At 67.7% G+C, this 16,304-nt stretch overlaps 3 protein-coding genes across 3 annotated transcripts in view; all 3 read right to left on the reverse strand.

Annotated features, from left to right (window-relative positions):
• Positions 1 to 298: 298 nt before the first annotated feature.
• DOK3 (docking protein 3) lies at positions 299 to 3,022 on the reverse strand. Its single transcript, XM_035338876.1, has 5 exons — positions 2,966 to 3,022; positions 1,584 to 1,877; positions 1,414 to 1,507; positions 1,163 to 1,335; positions 299 to 1,081 (listed from the first exon to the last, which is right to left on the reverse strand). The coding sequence occupies exons 1-5, from the start codon at positions 3,020 to 3,022 to the stop codon at positions 350 to 352; spliced, it is 1,350 nt and encodes a 449-aa protein (XP_035194767.1). The 3' UTR covers positions 299 to 349.
• DDX41 (DEAD-box helicase 41) lies at positions 2,682 to 8,675 on the reverse strand. The gene is made up of 17 exons (XM_035338872.1): positions 8,552 to 8,675; positions 8,370 to 8,471; positions 8,121 to 8,280; positions 7,947 to 8,021; positions 7,583 to 7,643; positions 6,856 to 6,992; positions 6,639 to 6,711; positions 6,332 to 6,485; positions 6,073 to 6,209; positions 5,726 to 5,888; positions 5,494 to 5,625; positions 5,307 to 5,378; positions 4,952 to 5,048; positions 4,495 to 4,644; positions 4,306 to 4,377; positions 3,984 to 4,094; positions 2,682 to 3,812 (listed from the first exon to the last, which is right to left on the reverse strand). The coding sequence occupies exons 1-17, from the start codon at positions 8,573 to 8,575 to the stop codon at positions 3,676 to 3,678; spliced, it is 1,857 nt and encodes a 618-aa protein (XP_035194763.1). The 5' UTR covers positions 8,576 to 8,675; the 3' UTR covers positions 2,682 to 3,675.
• Positions 8,676 to 8,785: 110 nt separating this feature from the next.
• Positions 8,786 to 16,304, reverse strand: part of FAM193B (family with sequence similarity 193 member B) — a 9,122-nt gene continuing 1,603 nt past the window's right edge. Inside the window, 11 exon segments of the mRNA XM_035338945.1 lie at positions 8,786 to 9,174; positions 9,291 to 9,366; positions 9,539 to 9,623; positions 9,625 to 10,557; positions 11,118 to 11,354; positions 11,725 to 11,920; positions 12,834 to 13,224; positions 13,684 to 13,893; positions 14,256 to 14,478; positions 15,057 to 15,364; positions 15,969 to 15,997. Coding sequence (XP_035194836.1) covers positions 9,078 to 9,174; positions 9,291 to 9,366; positions 9,539 to 9,623; positions 9,625 to 10,557; positions 11,118 to 11,354; positions 11,725 to 11,920; positions 12,834 to 13,224; positions 13,684 to 13,893; positions 14,256 to 14,478; positions 15,057 to 15,364; positions 15,969 to 15,997 — 2,785 coding nt within the window. The 3' untranslated portion in view covers positions 8,786 to 9,077.

Genomic DNA, 16,304 nt, shown 5'->3' on the forward strand with positions numbered 1-16,304 from the left:
GCGAGCGGAGCGGAGCGGAGCCGGCGGACGCGGGACTCGAACCCGGGCACCGCCCCCCGCCCGCCCCGCCGCGCCTTATATAGGGCCGGGAGGGGGCGGGGCCGCCGGGCGGCTCGGCCAATCAGCGCGCGCACGGCCGGCCCCCCTCCCACCCCCGCCACCCCCGACGGGGCGGACGCGGCGGCGCCCCCTGGCGGGGAGGGACGGGACGGGGCTATCCGGGGGGGGGGGGAGGGCGCGTTCCCGCGGCCGGGGCCGGTCCCGGTGCGCGGCGCCGCGGAGCAGCAGCGGAGCCGGGTGCGGCGCAGGCCGTTTATTGAGCAGCCGAGGCGAAGCGAGCCGGGGCGGCTCACAGCCAGTCCCGCGGGCCCGGCCCCTCCCGGCTCAGCAGGCGCACCAAGCGGGCCCGCAGGTTGCCGGCGGGTTTGGGGCCCGGGCGCCCCCCCGGGGGCTCCTCCGCAGCCCCCCGGCCCCAGGGCTGCTGGGGAGGGGGTTGGGGGCTGCCCCGCCGCGGGGCGGGGGAGCTGCGGGGGTCGTAGGCGTGAGCCGCCTCGCTGCTGCGGCCCTCGGGGGCCTGGCGGCAGCCCAGCTCCCAGCGCCCTTCTTCCTCTTCATCGTCCTCTTCCTCCTCCGCGGGGGCACTGGGCGGCCCCGGCTCGGCGGTGAAGATGTTCTCATAGAGGTGCTCGGGGGGCGGCTTTCCCCCAGCCCAAGGCTCGCCGGGTGCCGGCCGCCCCGGCCCGAAGAGAGGCTGCTGGCCCCGAGCGATGGAGGCGTAGACGATGGGGCCGGGGGGCTCCGGCTCCGAGGGGTGGAAGCAGAGACGGGGAGGGGGTGGGTGCGAGGCGGGCTGCGCCCTCCCCACAGGCGGGCTGGGCTGGGGATCCTTGGCCCCCGGTCCCCAGGGAGGGGGCTCGAGGCTCTGGGCTGAGAGCTGGGGCTCTGCCACATCCTTGCCCTGCTGCTGGGAGGCGATGGCGGCGGACACGGCCCGGCAGAGCTCCGGGGCCCGCGGGGTGCTGAAGGTGAAGGTGCCCTCGCCGGAGTCGCTGCGGCGGCCGGCCTCGAAGGAGAAGACGTTCTGCGGGGTCGGAGGGCAGGGTGAGGGGCTTTTACCTGCTGGGGGCATGGAGCAGGCACGGAGAGGGCGAGGGGCACGCACCTGATCTTGGCCAAATTTGCGGAGGTAGGGGTAGGGCCAGGTGAGCAGGGGCTGCCGGGACTGCGCGTCCTTCAGCATCAGGCTCTGGGGCAGGGCGGCCAGCAGGTAGTGCCCGTGGAGGCCGCAGCGGGCGGCCGCGTCTGTCCGCAGCACCAGCACCTGGAAATCGCTCACTGGGGGAGCAGAGCGAGGCCGGGGTCAGCCCCGCTGCGCCCAGCCAGAGCCCACCCCGGCCCCGCCGCCACACGTACGGTCCTGCCGCGAGGAGTAGAGGGAGTTCTCCTCCATGGGGACGTCGGGGCTGGGCTGGGGCTTGGCGCTGCCGGGCGCTGCTTGCTTGGTGCCCTGAAACAGAGGGAGGTGAGCGCGGCCCCCCTGGGCTCACAGGGGCCAGGAGCAGCACGAAGGGTGCTGGCGGTACCTGGAAAGCCAGCTGGCAGAGCTGCTCGATCCACTCGTCCCGCTGCTCGGCCGCCAGCACGTAGCTCTTCTCCGTGGTGGTGAGGTAGAAGGCGGCCGTGGCTTTGGGGCAGCTCTCGGCCCCCGCAGGGCCCACGGAGACGCAGTCCGAGAGGCGGATCACGCGGCGGGCGCAGCGGCGCAGGGAGGACTTGTCCAGCGCCTTGCCATCATCCCGCACGTCAAACTTCTCCATGCGGGCCACACCGGAGGGGCTGGCAGCAAAAAGCTGCGCCCGCACCTTCCTCCAGGACCGCTGGAGCGCAGGAAGGGGACAGAAGGGAGGAAAAAAGGGTCAGCGGAGAGCTGCCTGCCACGTCCACGCTGCCTCAGCAGAGCCCGCCGTGGGCAGGGCAGGGGAAGGGGCCTCAGCATCACTGGCTGCGGCTCGCTGAGCACCAGGTCCTGTGCTTTGTTCCCTGCTGCAAACACCAGCCTGCCGCTGCTGCTGCAGCTGAGCCCCGCGAGCTGCTCTCAGGACGGCCCGTGATGCAAATTAAAGCCATTTTGAGCTGCTGGGGCTCCTGCTGGCAGCCTCACATCTGCACGGGGCCTCAGCACAGCCAGGCCCTGCAGCTCGCAGCCCGCTTCCTCCCAGGGGAGCTCTGCGGTACCAGCGCCTTCCCAGCCCGTCATGGAATAGAGGGGGTGCGTGGCCCCGTGCACCTTGAAGCGCACGGCCCAACCTCTGCCCTGGAAAAAAAACCATGCTGCTGAGCACCCAGAATAGCTGCTGCCTCCCATGCGGCAGGGTGCCGGCCCCACGCACGCAGGGACTGCCCGTTTCAGCTCTAGGACTCGGCTCGTGCTTGGCAGGGAGGACTAAGGACCAAGGGCAGGACGGCAGCGCCGCACATCCAGCGAGCACAGAGGCCAGGGGGCAGTGAATGCCCCCCGGGTGCTGGATCCACCCTACAAGGACTGCCACGGTCACCCACAGGGTACCCGCAGGGCCGCGGCACCCGCTGCCCGTCCCAGGCCCCGCAGCGCCGCCCCAGGGCGATGCTCAGACCACTGCCCCACGCCCGCTGCCCCCACACACACAGGCACGGAGCCGCGCCTCGTTACCACGCCTTTATTCGTCATGAGTCCCACAGTGACCAAACGAGGAGAGGGACACTGCACGCGGGGCTGAGCACCAGAGGGTGCCTGCACGGATGGGTGCCCTTGGCCGTGGGGGAGCCCCCTGGGGGGGGGCTACAGAGCGCAGGGCCCTCCCTGGGGGGACCCAAAGGGGGCTGGCTCCGTTCCCCCCCTTCCCCAACAGTGGGGGCACAGCCCGAGCGTGAAAATAGATGAGGGCAAACCCTGAATCCAGCCTCAAATCTCACCCCCCCCCTTTACCTTCCCAAATTTGCAGTGCTGCACATAGAGGATGCCGTCCTTCACCGGGCTCTCCATGGGCCCCGCACAGCCCCGGTGGTCAGCGCGAGGCTCTGGGACTCGGGCAGGCAGCGGCACAGAAATGCGACTGCAGCCAAAGCAAGTGCATGGGGCAGACTTCCTTCTCGCAGAGACTTCCCCTTTTTGGTGTGTGGGATGAGAGGCAGAGGCTGGGCCACAGGAGGTGTCCGTCCGCCCTTCCTCTCGCAGCGGGGCAGCGGGGCAGAACGCATGCCGCGAGAGCGAGGGAAGCTCTCAGGGGATCGCCCGACGCGCGTGTGGTACGCGCGGCCCGGCTGCGCCAGGGCTCTTTTGGTGGCAACAGGAACAGCCACGAGCTGAGGATGCACAGAACGAGCTACGGGGGACAAAGCTGAGGGGCTCTGGGGGGCAGCGTGTAAGACCCTGGACACATCACTGGGCAGGGGCAGCAGCCCCTGGAGCTTCCTCGTCCCGCTGGGCACCGCTACCTGCTTGCCCAGCACCTCACGGCAGCGTGCTGCTGTAGTGGGCTGCTGCAGCAGTGCTCCACACACCTCCTAGGGCAGGAGACCGGGCTAGCAACAGCCCCAAAACCAGGCCACAGCAGTGCAGGAGAGGCCTCTGGTCCAGGGCTGCTCTGGGTTTTGGAACGTGAGCCCCGGCTGAAAGGGCACCAAAAGCCAGCCGGGCTAGAAGTCCATGGAGCTGTGGGCCAGGTAGTCCTTGCGGCCGATGTTGCTGACTTGCTTGGTCTGCATCGCCTCCAGCTTGGGGCAGTCCGTGATGCGATGGCCCAGGCCGCCGCAGAAGGCGCAGCCGCGTTCCCCTGTAACGGGAGGAACGGGGTCAGGCTGAGCCGTAACCACGCCAGGCGACGAGGCGGCACCCCACAGGGCAGGGAGGCAGGAGCCACCCCGCGAGCAACGGGGGTGCTGTCTGCAGCCAAATCCCTCCGTCGGCCCCGCAGAAGTTCGTGTTCCAACCCCGGCTCTCTCACCTCCGATCTCCAGCATGGTCTCGTCCCCGCAGTGCAGCACCTGGAGCACGGGTGGCACCTTCTGCTTTGCCTCCAGGAGCAGAGCCTTCAGGTCCATGAGCACCGACTCATCTGGGGGCAGAGACGTGGATCAGACGCAGCCCCAGCAGGAGCCCGACCCCAGAGTGCCCCAAGGACGATGCGCAGGGCCCTGATCTCCCCCCCCATCACTCATCCCTGCTTGCTTGGGAACATTTCCCTCGTCAAAGCCGGCGCAGCTTTGTCCAGCCGCTTGGGGCTGCGGCCCACCCCCCGGCTCCCCTAGCCCCAACCCGTTCCTCACCGCAGGCTTTGTTGATGAAGGTGGTGGCGATGCCGGTGTTTCCTGAGCGACCCGTGCGCCCGATGCGGTGAACTGCAGAGAAGCGGAGAGGGTCAGGCAGGGGAAAAGGCAACGTGACAGCCAGCCCCTGCCCCAGCGAGCACCGGGACAGGCACGCAGCCCTGCATCCCCACAGCGCCCGTTCCGCACCGTAGTTCTCGATCTCCTCCGGCATGTCGTAGTTGATGACGTGCTGGATGGCCGGGAAGTCCAGGCCCTTGGAAGCGACATCGGTGGCAACCAGAACGTCCTTCTTCCCGTCCCGGAAGGCCTCGATGGCTTTTGTCCGTTCCTCCTGATCTGCAAAGGCCCAGCACAGGAGATCAGCAGGGGCAGAGCTCCCGGGCCCGCCTCCTGCAGCAAGCACTGCGGCCTCAAAGATGAGCACCACTCGGCCTGCGTGGGGCCCCACCCACCCCGTCCCCAGATGAAGGAGCGGAGGGACCTGCACGGTGTTTACACCCGCTGCAACAGCGGACACAGCGCTGGGCACTCCGAGAACTGCTGGCACCAGCGCAGTCCTCCCTCAAACCGCTGCGTGCTGGGACCCTGCACGCCATGTGAGTGGGATCAGACAGGCTCAGGCCTCCCCAGCGCTCTCACCCACCTTTGCCCCCGTGGATGGCCACAGCCTCCACCCCCTTGAGCAGCAGGTACTCGTGGATCGCATCGACGTCTGCCTTCTTCTCCGCAAAGATCAGCACCTGCCACAACACAGACACCTTGGCAAAAGCGGCCTGCGTGTGCTGGCAAAGAGCACGGCGCCCCGAGAAACGTGTTCTCTCCGGCTGAACGGAGGCCGCGACAGCTCCAGGCCCAGCAGCAAGACGGAGCACGGCTCCCTCCCGTGCCCACCCCCACGCAGGGCAGAGCCTGGCAGCGCCACGGCCACGTCCCCGCTGCCAGCCACCACCCAGCTGGGGGCTGCGGCGTGCCCAGGGCGGCCGGAGCGCGTTACTCACGGGTGGCGGAGTCTTCTGCAGGCACTCGAGGAGGTACACCATCTTGGCCTCCTCTTTCACGTACTCCACTTCCTAGGAAGGAGCACAGAGGTGGGTCAGGCAGACAGCAGAGAAATTAACCCCATGGCTGGCAGGGAGAGGTACCAGCGCCCCTGAGAACCACGCGGGGAGCTCCCAGTCACCTCACCTGCACAACGTCCAGGCTGGCAGCACCTGCTCGCCCTACGTTGATGGTGATGGGCTTCACCAGGGCACTCTTGGCAAAGTTCTGGATCTTCTTGGGCATTGTGGCACTGAAGAGGAGCGTCTGCCGCTGGCCCTGCGGGGGGAACGGGGCACGGGCAAGGACTCAGCACTCGCCCAAAGAGGTGGGTGTAGGGATCGAGCTTCAGGGCGCTCGTGTCGTACCAGCCCCGTACCTTGAAGTAGGAGAAGATGGTGCGGATGTCCCCCTCAAAGCCCATGTCGATCATCCTGTCAGCCTCGTCCAAGGCCAGGTAGCGGCAGATGTCCAAGCTCACCATCTTCTTCTGCAGCAGGTCCATGAGGCGGCCCGGGGTCGCCACCATCATGTGTACGCCACTGCGAGACGAGAAAAGCCACAGTCAGGCGCCTGCATTCCTGCCCCGCACAACGCCCGGGGCCCGTACCATCTGCCTGGCACGTCCCTTCGCCCCCACCGCAGGCGGGATGCCTCCCCTCGGCCTCCTGAGGGGAACCATGAGCGCAGCCCCTGACCGAAGGCTTCCTCCCCAGCGGGCCTTACTGCTTGATGGTCTCCATCTGCTCCTTGACGGACATGCCCCCGATGCAGAGGGCGCAGCGCAGCGGGGGCAGGCCGTCCTCCTGCAGCAGGCGGCAGTAATACTCGATGATGCCGTGCGTCTGCCGGGCCAGCTCCCGCTGCAGAGACAGAACGCGTTACCTCCTGCACGTTAACCCCTTCCCACGCAGGGAGAGTCTGAGATCGCTGCTCGACGGCGCTCAAAGCTCCCTCCCATCTCCGCCGCGCCCCAGGCACTCACGGAGGGACAGATGATGAGCCCGTAGGGTCCCTCCCGCTTGGAGAAGGGCAGCCTCTTCTCCTGCTCCAGGCAGAACATGATAACGGGGAGGGTGAACACCAAGGTCTTCCCGGAGCCAGTGAAGGCAATGCCGATCATATCCCTTCCCGAGAGGCTGCCGGAGAAACAGGGCTGCCGGTGAGCCACGGGACTGCAGGGGGGGGATCAGGCCTCGAGGCTCCCTGCCACCAGGGCACAGCGCCCGCTTCACACTGCTTGGTGGGGGGAGGGAGGGAAACAACTCCTGGGACGGGGTGAGAGCACTCACATCGTTGGGATGCCCTGGATCTGTATGGGCGTTGGCTGCTGGATTCCCTTTTTCTTCAGGCCCCTCAGGATAGCTGTCAGAGAACAGGGGACACACACACTCACTACCCAAAGTTTTCCCCTTTAGCCGTGACCCTGCTAACGCAGCACGGAAGATCTGACACCTTGGCTCGCTGCCGGACAGAAGAGTCCCCAGAGAAGACCCCCCCAGCTCCCACCTGCTGGAAACTTCATCTCCTTGAAGCTCTTGATGGGAGGCGGGATGCCCTCCCCCTCCACCAGGATGTGGTACTTCTTGCGGACGCGATCGTGCCGGGCCTCGGACATGCCCAGGATGTAGCGAGGAGCTCTCCAGCTGGGAAGGCAAGGGAGGAAGGTCAGGATGCAAAACGTCCCAGGACCTGAGAGCCAGCAGCGCCAACAGAGGCTGAGGAGAACTCTTTGCCAAGCTGTTAGCCCAACACGGAAAAGAGGTGACCCCAAGGCTTCATAAGCAGACCTAAGCCAGCCCATTAAATACCTCCCCCAGTTCCCAGCAAGAAGCTCCAAGCTACCCCGAGAGCAGCCTAGAGATAACGGGTGAGCCACACCGACACCACCTGGGCACATCCTGGTTGTTTCCCTGACTCTGTGGGGCCTCGAGCAGCGCTGGCTCCTTGAGCTTTCCCCTTTTTTCTCTAACTTGGTCACCCCCAGGATCTGAAAGCTCAGCTCAAGCCTTCCGGTTTTACACAAATGCATTCTAACAAGCGTTCCTGTATATAAAACATCCTGAATGGCTCAGCAGCCTTTGATCTGACATACAGGGGCACGAAGCCAGGCAGTGCAGTGAAGCTGGTGGCCACAGAGCAGTGCTCTTCCTACCAGGCCGCACAGCGCCTTGCTCTTGGCAGCTGCGAGGAAGCGAGGTTTCCAGAAATGCAACTTCCACACTGTGAAACGCACCTGGTTTTAATGGGGTCGTCATAGGTGATGCCCTTTGCCATCTCCTTCACCGACATCAGGGCTGCAAGAACAAGGCCAACAAGATCAGAGCGTGCTCTCCACCTCCACGCACACAGACAGCAGACAGTAGGCCAGCCAGCACCTCTGGGTGCAGGAGCACCGAGGGCTGCAGCCTGCTGAGTGTAGGGGCCTGTGACAGCATGCTCCCAGCTAAGCCAGGCAGTCAGATGCCAGCTGAGGAGCTCACGGCAGGATCCCTTTCCCAACCCCGGGGTGGAACATCACCGAGCACTGCAAGGCACGCAGTGCCCCTCCTGCTGCCCGACAGCTCCACAGCCGTGCCCACAGAGCTCCCAGCACTCACCTCTGCCCTCCGCCACGCTCTCCAGGATCTTCTCCTCCTCCTTCAGCTGCTTCTCCTTAGCTGACTCCTTCCGAGCTGGGGAGAGTAAGGGAAGCCGTGAGATGGCTCCAGCACCCCCAGACGGCCACCCAGCTCTGACAGCCACCCGGCCCTGCCGCCAGCTTCCCCCCCCACCTTCCGCCTTCTCCTTGAGGTGCTGGTGCTGGTCCAGCAGGCTGATGTTAGACTGCGGCCCCAGGGGGATGTCATCCTCGTCGCCGCGCTGCTCGCCGCCGCTGTCCCGCTGCTCTTCCTCCGACACCACCTTCCGCCGCATCTGCAGCAGCTTCTGCAGCTGGGGGGCACCGCGGGGAGGCCGGGAGTGAGGCGCCGCATCGGGCCGGGCCTCCCCCGCCCCCCTGCGCCCCCCACGCCCCCCGTTACCATCTGCTGCTTGCGCTGCTTCACCGGCACGTAGGGCACGTAGTCAGCATCGTCCTCCTCCCCGGACAGCTCGGACGACTCGGCCGCCTCCTCCCGCTGCCGCTGCGGGGAGAAACGAGGTGAGGGCAAGGAGAGGAGGCCCCGGGGGCCGGGGGGGGGGCTGAGGGGGACCGCGGCCTCACCTTCCTGCCCGCCGCGGCCTCCATGGCGCCGCCGCCCCGGATACAAAATGGCGCCCGCCGGAAGTGCCGGGCTGTCGCTTAGCAACGCCGCGCGCCGCTCCCCTCCTTCCGCACTCGCTACGGGTCGCCTCGGAGGCCAAACTTCCTCAGAAGGCGCGCGCGAAAGCTCTCCGCCCCCCTCCCCCCCCCCCCCCCCATCGCCCGGGCGCAGAACAAAAGCGGCAGAGGCTGGGGTTAAATAAAATAAAAAATTAAAAAGTTCTTTATTGGGTCCAGCACGGGCCTTTCTTCTCCGCAGGGAGCCGGGCGGAGAGGGGCGAGGGGACGGCCGGGGTGGGGGTGACCCCGCAGCGGGGAGGAAGGGGGCGAAGGGAGCCCCAGGGGTCCCGCGGGGCAGGAGAGCACCGGGACCCCCCCCGGAGGGGGGACCCCACAGAGGAGAGCCGGGGGGACCCCCGGGGAGGGCGGTGGCGAGGGGCACAGTGAGGAGAGCGGAGCGGCCGGGGGCGGGGGGCTGCCCCGCGCCTCACTGCGCTGCGCTGGAAGTGGTTTTCTTCAGGGTGAAGTTGGTCCAGTTCACGGCCACCTTCTGGCGCGTCTGCTTGGCAGAGTCCAGACAGAACCTGGCGGGGAAAGCAGAGAGCCCCCGTGAGCCGGCAGCTCCCCGGCCAGCCCGGTCATGAGAGCCAGCTCCCGGAGCTGGTCCCTGTCCTGGTCCCGCCGGGGGGTGCCGCCTCACCTCTTGAAATACTCCACTTCTCGGTCGGTCTCGTCCATCTCTACCCCGTCTAAGTCCTTGGGCAGGAACACGTCATCTGGCAAGGCAGAGGACACCGGCTCAGCACAACAGTGCAGCACGCCAGACACCCAACTCCCTCCCATCATGGTCCTTCCAGGGATGGGACTCCCCCTACCAGGGCATGGGGATGGGAAGGGGCTGGCAGTGGGCAGGGGAAGGGACCACAGAAGGGAGCCGCTGGCACTCACCGATAGAGGTACTGGATTTCTCCACCTTGTTCCGGCTCTTCCTGCTCTTGCCCTTGGGCTGGGGGGACCCCCCCCCGAGCAGTGGGGTGAGGCAGCTGCCGGTCCCCAGGGGCTGCGCTGGGCGGCTGTGCCGGATCCGGCAGCTCGGCTTTGCCCTCTCCCCTCCGGCCCTTCCAGTCGCCGCTCCTCTCCTTCTCCAGCCTGGCACCGCCGCAGCCCCAGGGCTGCCCCTTGCTGCCCTCCACCGCCTCGGCGCAGCCACCCGCCCGCTGTGGCTCCGTGGCGCCGGGCTTCGAAGGGTGCTTGGTTCCCAGCACCTGCCCCTTCGCGCCAGGGCTCTCCAGCCTGGCCTGGCCCCCAGGCACCGCAGCACCGTCCCCCTTCTTCACCTGCCCACTCTGCCGCTTGTTTTTCCGCTGCCGGCCTCCCGCCACCACCTGCTCCGGTGGCTCCAGCCCCTTGGGCTGCGGCCCCTCCTTGGGCTCCGGGCTCAGCCCGCTACCGTCCACGGCGGAGTCCGCGGCCTTGGACTGCACCCAGATCATGCGGGAGAGGCTGGGCACGGCGCTGAGGCGCTTCACCACGCCGTTCTCAGCCGGCGGGGCTGGCGGCGGCTCCCCCGGCCCCTCGCCCCATCGGGGGCCCAGCTCGCCACGGAGCAGCGAGTGGCTCTTGGCGGGGCCCAGGCTGAGCGGGGCGAGGGCCAGGTCTATGTCCTGCAGGTCGGAGGAGCCGTTGAGGTGGGAGAGCAGGTTCTTCTGCTCCAGGACAGCTGCCTTCTTGGGGAAGTCGTTGACATCCAGGTTGAGGTCATAGACGCTGAAGCTGGCCCGGATGGAGTCCTTGATGGTGTTCTTGATCTCCTGCAGCCGGCTGCTGAGGAAGCTGTTCACTCGCTCCAGCTCCAGCTCTGGCCACTCCAGCAGCTTCTCCTCGGCCGGCTCCCTGGCCTGGCTGGCTGCAGGGGCGCGCTCTGCACGCTTCTGGGCCTCCGCTTCCAGCTGGGCTTTCTCCTTCTCCTGCAGCACAGGTGAAGATCAGAGGGGTCAGAGACACGCATGCAGGCCACGAGGCTGGCCACACGCTAGCCTTGTCAGGCAGCAATCCGAGGGCCAGCGCTCAGCATGGCTTTCCCATGTCATCCAAAGCTCCCAAACTGTTGGGTGTCCTCTGGGGGCACCCCAACAGCCACCACTCTGGGCACGAGGCACCAGCAACCAGCAGAAGCTGTCACAGCACTGCCTCTCTCCACTGCAGAGGCACGGTATTTAGCAGAGCCCCAGCCTGCAGCAGGTAGAACAGAGCAGCCTGGCCCTCCCAGGTGCTTTGGGTACCCTCTGTGTGAACAGAGGCGCGGGGAAGCCCCCCATGGAGCACTGCTGTCACCTCAGGGCAGAGGGGCAGTAAAGGACACAGAGCTGAAGAAACCAAAAGGATGAAGTGAGAGAAGGCAAAGCCCTGCAAGGAGCAGTCTTGGCCTGACCTTCCAAGATGAGGACAGGCCTCCCTCTTGCACGCTGTCCCCACCCTGCACAACGGGACGCGGCACAGAGCAGCCCTTCCCTCCGCCCGGCCTCACCTTCTTCTTCTGCTTGTGCCGTGCCCGCTTGGCCGCCTTGGCACTGTTCAGGGGCTTGGGCTCCGTGCTGTTGATGTAGTCCAGCAGCTCGTCCACGTTGCGGTGGTCCACAGCCGGCTCTCCCGAGCTGCTGTTGTGCCCCAGCTTCTGCGGCAGCTCCTCTTTCCTCTTGGTGAGGCGCGAACGCAGCTTCTCCCGGATCTCGGCGTAGTTGCGGCTTGTGGGAGCGGCCGGGGGCTGCGGGAGGCAAAACCTGTCAGGCCCGGCAGGCACAGGGACCAGCGTGACGCGCAGGCGGCCCCAGCTCCCACACCGGTCCCCCACTGCCCTCCCCAGCCGCTCCTGCCCCTGAGGTCCCTGCAAGATGAGTGAGCACAGCCCCTGCCTAACTCTTTTCCAAGCCACAGGGCTTGGCAGGCAGGAGGCTGGGAGCAGGGGGACCAACAGGCTGATGAGGCAGGAGGGAAATCACCGGGGTGCAGGGGGGGTACGCGTGCTGGCAGAGAACAGCCCGAGCTTCCCACCCTCCCACCCTCCTCACAGACTTCACAACTTCACAGCACAGAGCAGAGCCCGAAGACCGGCTGCAGGGCAGCCCCTCACTCACCGCGTTGTGGCCGAAGAACTCACAGTAGCAGCAGTCGCAGAACTTGCCGTCCTTCTGGTTGGTGGAGGAGGACGTGCAGGAGCTGCGCTCCGAGCTGCTGTCCTCGTCCTCCCCGAGCCCCTCGTCCGCCTCGCACGGCTGCGGCGGGTGGCAGCCGGTGCCGTTTGGGAACTTGTGCCCCTTGCAAGAGGGGTCCCTGAGGAGAAGGGCAAGAGGTGAGGGGGCACCCCGGGGCTCAGAATCACCCCGCGCTAGGTGTGTAGGAGCACCCTTCCCAGGGCAGCCTGTGCCAGAGCACATTTTGCAGGGCGGACAAACCCCAACCCCTGCACTGGAGGAGCCCACAGCAGAGGCACCTCTAGCTCCTCGCCTCCCAGCACCTCTGGCACGGCAGAGCTCCAAAAACCATCCCCTGCGAGGCCACGAGCTGATCCCAGGGCAGGGAGCGGTACTCACTGGGGGCAGCAGGCAGCACGGGTGAGAAACGCTGGGACTGCATGCAGCTGCCAGACATCCCCACGCGCGGGCGGGCCCGACTCCCGCGGGCACGGACCACCCAGCTCAAGGCCGGGGTGGCCGGGGCAGAGCCCACAGCGCCATTCCTCTAGCTCCTGCTCGAGACCCGGCTGGCCCTCCGCAGGGAGCGCTAAGCAGCGGAGAGGGACCAGCGCCCTGGGCTCAGCGCGCTCTCTTCCCAGGCACAGGCGGCCCAAAGAGGGCCAGAGGAGTGGGCGAGCTGAACCAGCGGTCCGCGGGCTTCGTCTTCTCGAGGACCTTTGCCCGGTCCCTGGGGTCTCACTGACAAAGGTCCCGGTGGCCACCAGCAGGCTGGCCAGGCGGCTCCTCTGGGTCTTTTAGCTGGAGGAGCAAGCGAGCAGTGTCTTCTGCACCACAGTACAGGACAACCGCACAGAGAAGACACACGGGGAGGAAACGAGCTTAACCCTCAGAGACCGGGGGTGTGCGGCAACGGAACCAGCCCGCGAACACGGCAGCTCCAGAGCGGTTGATCCCCTCACATGGGGAAGGAGCATCCTTGGGCAGGGTGGGAGAAAGGGTGTGCTGGCCAGCGAGGAGAGGCTGGAAGCCCGAGGGGGTCGCCCACTCACCTGTTGGTGCCGGGCAGCTGGTGGGAGGCAGGCGGAGGGATGAGCGAAGTACTGCAGTGCCCGTTGCACGGGTGGGCGCAGCCGGAAAGCGGAGGCGGCATCTTCAGCAGCGGCACGTTGGCGGGGGGCAGGTGGGGGCTCTTGCACGACCCCGGCCCGTGGGAGGCGACGCCAGCGGGAGGGGGCTCGGACGCTGGCTTCGGGGCTGCCGCCTGCACGCTGGGTGCGGGGAAGAGTGAGGGCTGCGGGGAGGAGCCGAAGGGCCCCGGGTGGGCAGGGGGCTGCTTGGAGGGCACCAGTGCCGGCGGCTGCGAGGGGAGGCCGGTGGGGCTGTTGGGAGGAGCAGTGAGGTCCGAGTGCTGATGATGCTCTGAGGAGTGGAAGGCCTCACCTGCGGGCAGGCAGAAGCAGAGGTGGTCAGATGCTGGCTGTTCTTCGTGGGTCAGGGCTGTGCTCAGAGCCACCCCGTGCCCAAAATTGCACGGGTCCCTCAGCACGGGCTCCACACCAGCCTAGAGAAGGCTCCCAGGTCTCTGCTAGTGCCAAGAGGTGCCACAGCACGTCCTCACCCAGAAGATAAGGCACAGGGGCCGCTCCAGAGGGAGCAGGACAGGGAGCAGCACCTCTGCTCTCTGGGCTGCTTCTCCACAGGACCAACCCTGCCTCCCCACAGGGAGTGTGGGCTCGAAGCCATCCCTGCTCGCAAGGAGCCTCGGCAGCCCCTCGTCCCCCTCGCAGGACCTGGCCCTGCCCCACACGGAGCAGAGCGAGGGGAAAGACGGGGACCGGAGAAGGCAGCGCAGAGCAGCAGGCTGGGAGGACGAGGCCAGCCCTGCCCCGGTGCACGCACCTGGCGGGGTGGCCCTCCGGCACATGCTTTTGAACTGCTTCGGCAGCGTCTTGCAGAAGTCGAGTGAGGTAGGCAGAGGCGAGCCCGGGGCGGCGCTGCCGGCTGCAGGGGAGGCCGCATGGCTGTAGGGACAGGCCTTGAGCCCCGGTGCCGCGGCAGGAGCCTGGCCGACACACTCTGGGGAGAGAGCCAGGCTGGGGTGCTTGTCGCCTGAAAGGAAAGCAGAGCTAGGGCCTGGCTACTGCCTGGCGTCCCCTGGCCATTTTCTAGGGAAAAGCAGCTCTGCAGCCTTCAAAGCTGCACCGATGCCTGCAGCCACCCCACTGCACCCTGCCCGCAGCGTGGCACACCAGCGCGGTGCTGGAGCGGCACTCATGGCAAAGCAAAAGGCTCTGAAGGCCCAGCACCTCTGCCTTTGGTGGCACACAGCAGAGGGTGGCCCCCAGGCACCCAGCCGGCATGCAGAGACCCAGCCCACCTCCCCTGCCCACCGGGGCGGTGTGTGCGAGGAAGCAGCCTCAGCCGAGGACCAGGGAGAAAGCTCTGCTCAGCCCCGGGGGGGTTTAACTCACCTAGCGCAGCAGGGGGGGCCCCGAGGGGACTGCCCTGCGCGGCCCCGTTGGTGTGCTGCGAGTTCCAGAGCCCCGAGAGCTTGTGAGCAGACAAGAAAGAGCTGGGGTCCCAGTCCCCTGAGTTCCCGTGGCACGAGGAAGAAGAGGAGGAGGTGGAAGAGGAAGAGGAGTGGGAGCCACCCCCACAAGACTGCGACTTGCAGGACGTGTGGGATAACGAGACCTGGCAAGGAAAACACAGAGTGAAGCAGCAGCGGGGTCCTGGGGGAGGCGGGAGGCCCTCGGCCCCACAGCGTTGGGGCCAAGACCCCCCTGCACTGATCCAGGCCCCTGCTCCTCTCGCTGCCTCCATCCGGCAGCGACGTACCCTGGCTCCCGGGGCCCAGGCCAGCAAGCCAGGTGGATGCCAAGGGCCAGGGCTAAATAAACCCACAGGGGATGTCACCGTTTTGTCCCCCCAGCCCTGCACGCAGGCAGGCACCTGCCCTGGCACATGCTGCCCCATCGCCATGGGCACCCACAGCCCAGAGCCGTGCCAGGCAGCACAGGGAGGACGAGCACACGACGCCGTGCAGCGGGGCTGGCTCGGAAGCAGCGGCACCGCTGGCAGCTCCTGCACTGCTCAGGCTGCCAGGGAAGCCTCCGTAGCACCCTCTGCCCCATCCGAGCAACTCCCGAGGAGCTCAGGTCGTGGCGACGAGGGTGTCTGCACACCCAGCTCACGCCACGGGGCGATCGATGCTGCGAGGCCACGCTGGCGGGACACCCATCCCTGCCACCCACCGCTGCCCGGCCGCGTACCGCCAGGGCCTGCTCCTGCACCGCCCGCCGCTCTTCCTCCTCCACGCTCTTCCGGCAGCTCTGGCAGATCCACAGCGGCATCTCTCCCAGGAGGTTCTGCACGAGCGTTGGCACGAAGTCCGGCGGCAGCCTCTCGCCGGGGGAAACCAGCCCATTGTGGGACGGCCCGCCCCAGTCCTTGCGCTCGCGGTGGCAGAGCAGGCAGCACGTCTGCACTGACTGGTTGGCGGTGGGCAGCCCCTGTGGCGGGACACACAGGCCACAAGTCACCCCGGGGCACGGCATGGCTCGCAGCGGGGCCCGGCCTGCTGCAGGGCACCAGGGCATCAAACCGGAGCGCTTCTCGCAGGCTACCCGTGGGTCTGCGCCTCGTCCCAGCAGCACAGAGCAGCCTCGGGCTTAAGATGTGCCAGCTGGGAGCATCTCAACCCACCGCGAGCACCACAAGAGGCAGTGCCACCAGCAGCCAGCACCACGCCAGCCTGCGAGGCCACCAGCAGCTCCCCCTGCACCTGCGCTACAGCGGGACCAAGGGAACTCCCCGGGCAGCGCGGGACCCACGGATGTCACCCCGCAGGGCCAGGCTGGGGGTCCCGCAGCCACCACGCTCCCTCCTTGCCCATCGCAGACCCCCTATCACAGCACCCCCACCCCCTGAGCCCCCCCACCTGCCTCTTTGTTCTGCATGCCCAGCGGCAAGGATGCGCCAGGGTGGGGAGCAGCCCCCGGAGCTCTCCGTGCACGGGGAGGACGGGACGGGGCTTGCAGCCTGGCACGGCAGCGGGCACGGGGCCCCAGCCTGCGGGCTCTCTGGCGGCCACGATGAGCCGAGCGCTGCGCGGGGGCCCCCATTGTCTGCGGCTGCGGCGGGCCCCGCGACAATGAGCGCACACGGAGCCGCTGCTGCCAAACAGATGGCGTCCCCCGGGCTCAAGGTGACGCTAAGGTCAGAGGCCAAGGAGAGGGTGGGGGGCGCGCAGCCCCCCGGGTGGCGGTGAGCCGGGGGGGCGGTGGCTGCGGGACCACCCCGCGCCGCAGCAGGGGCAGGCGGCACCGCTGCCGGAGGGGCTGCCGATGGGATGGCGCTGCCCAGGGCACCCAGCGCACCCCACGGAGCGGGGACCCGCGCCCCCCGGGCCCGCTGCGTGCCCCCACGGCGGGCGGCGGCAGCACCCCGGGGCCAGCGGGCAGCATCGTGCGGCGGGGCCAGCCCGCCCCGCAGGTGCTGCGGCCCCCTGCGGCCCCCCG

The sequence above is a fragment of the Oxyura jamaicensis genome, chromosome 13 (assembly GCF_011077185.1).
Source record: "Oxyura jamaicensis isolate SHBP4307 breed ruddy duck chromosome 13, BPBGC_Ojam_1.0, whole genome shotgun sequence".
Lineage (NCBI taxonomy): Eukaryota > Metazoa > Chordata > Aves > Anseriformes > Anatidae > Oxyura > Oxyura jamaicensis.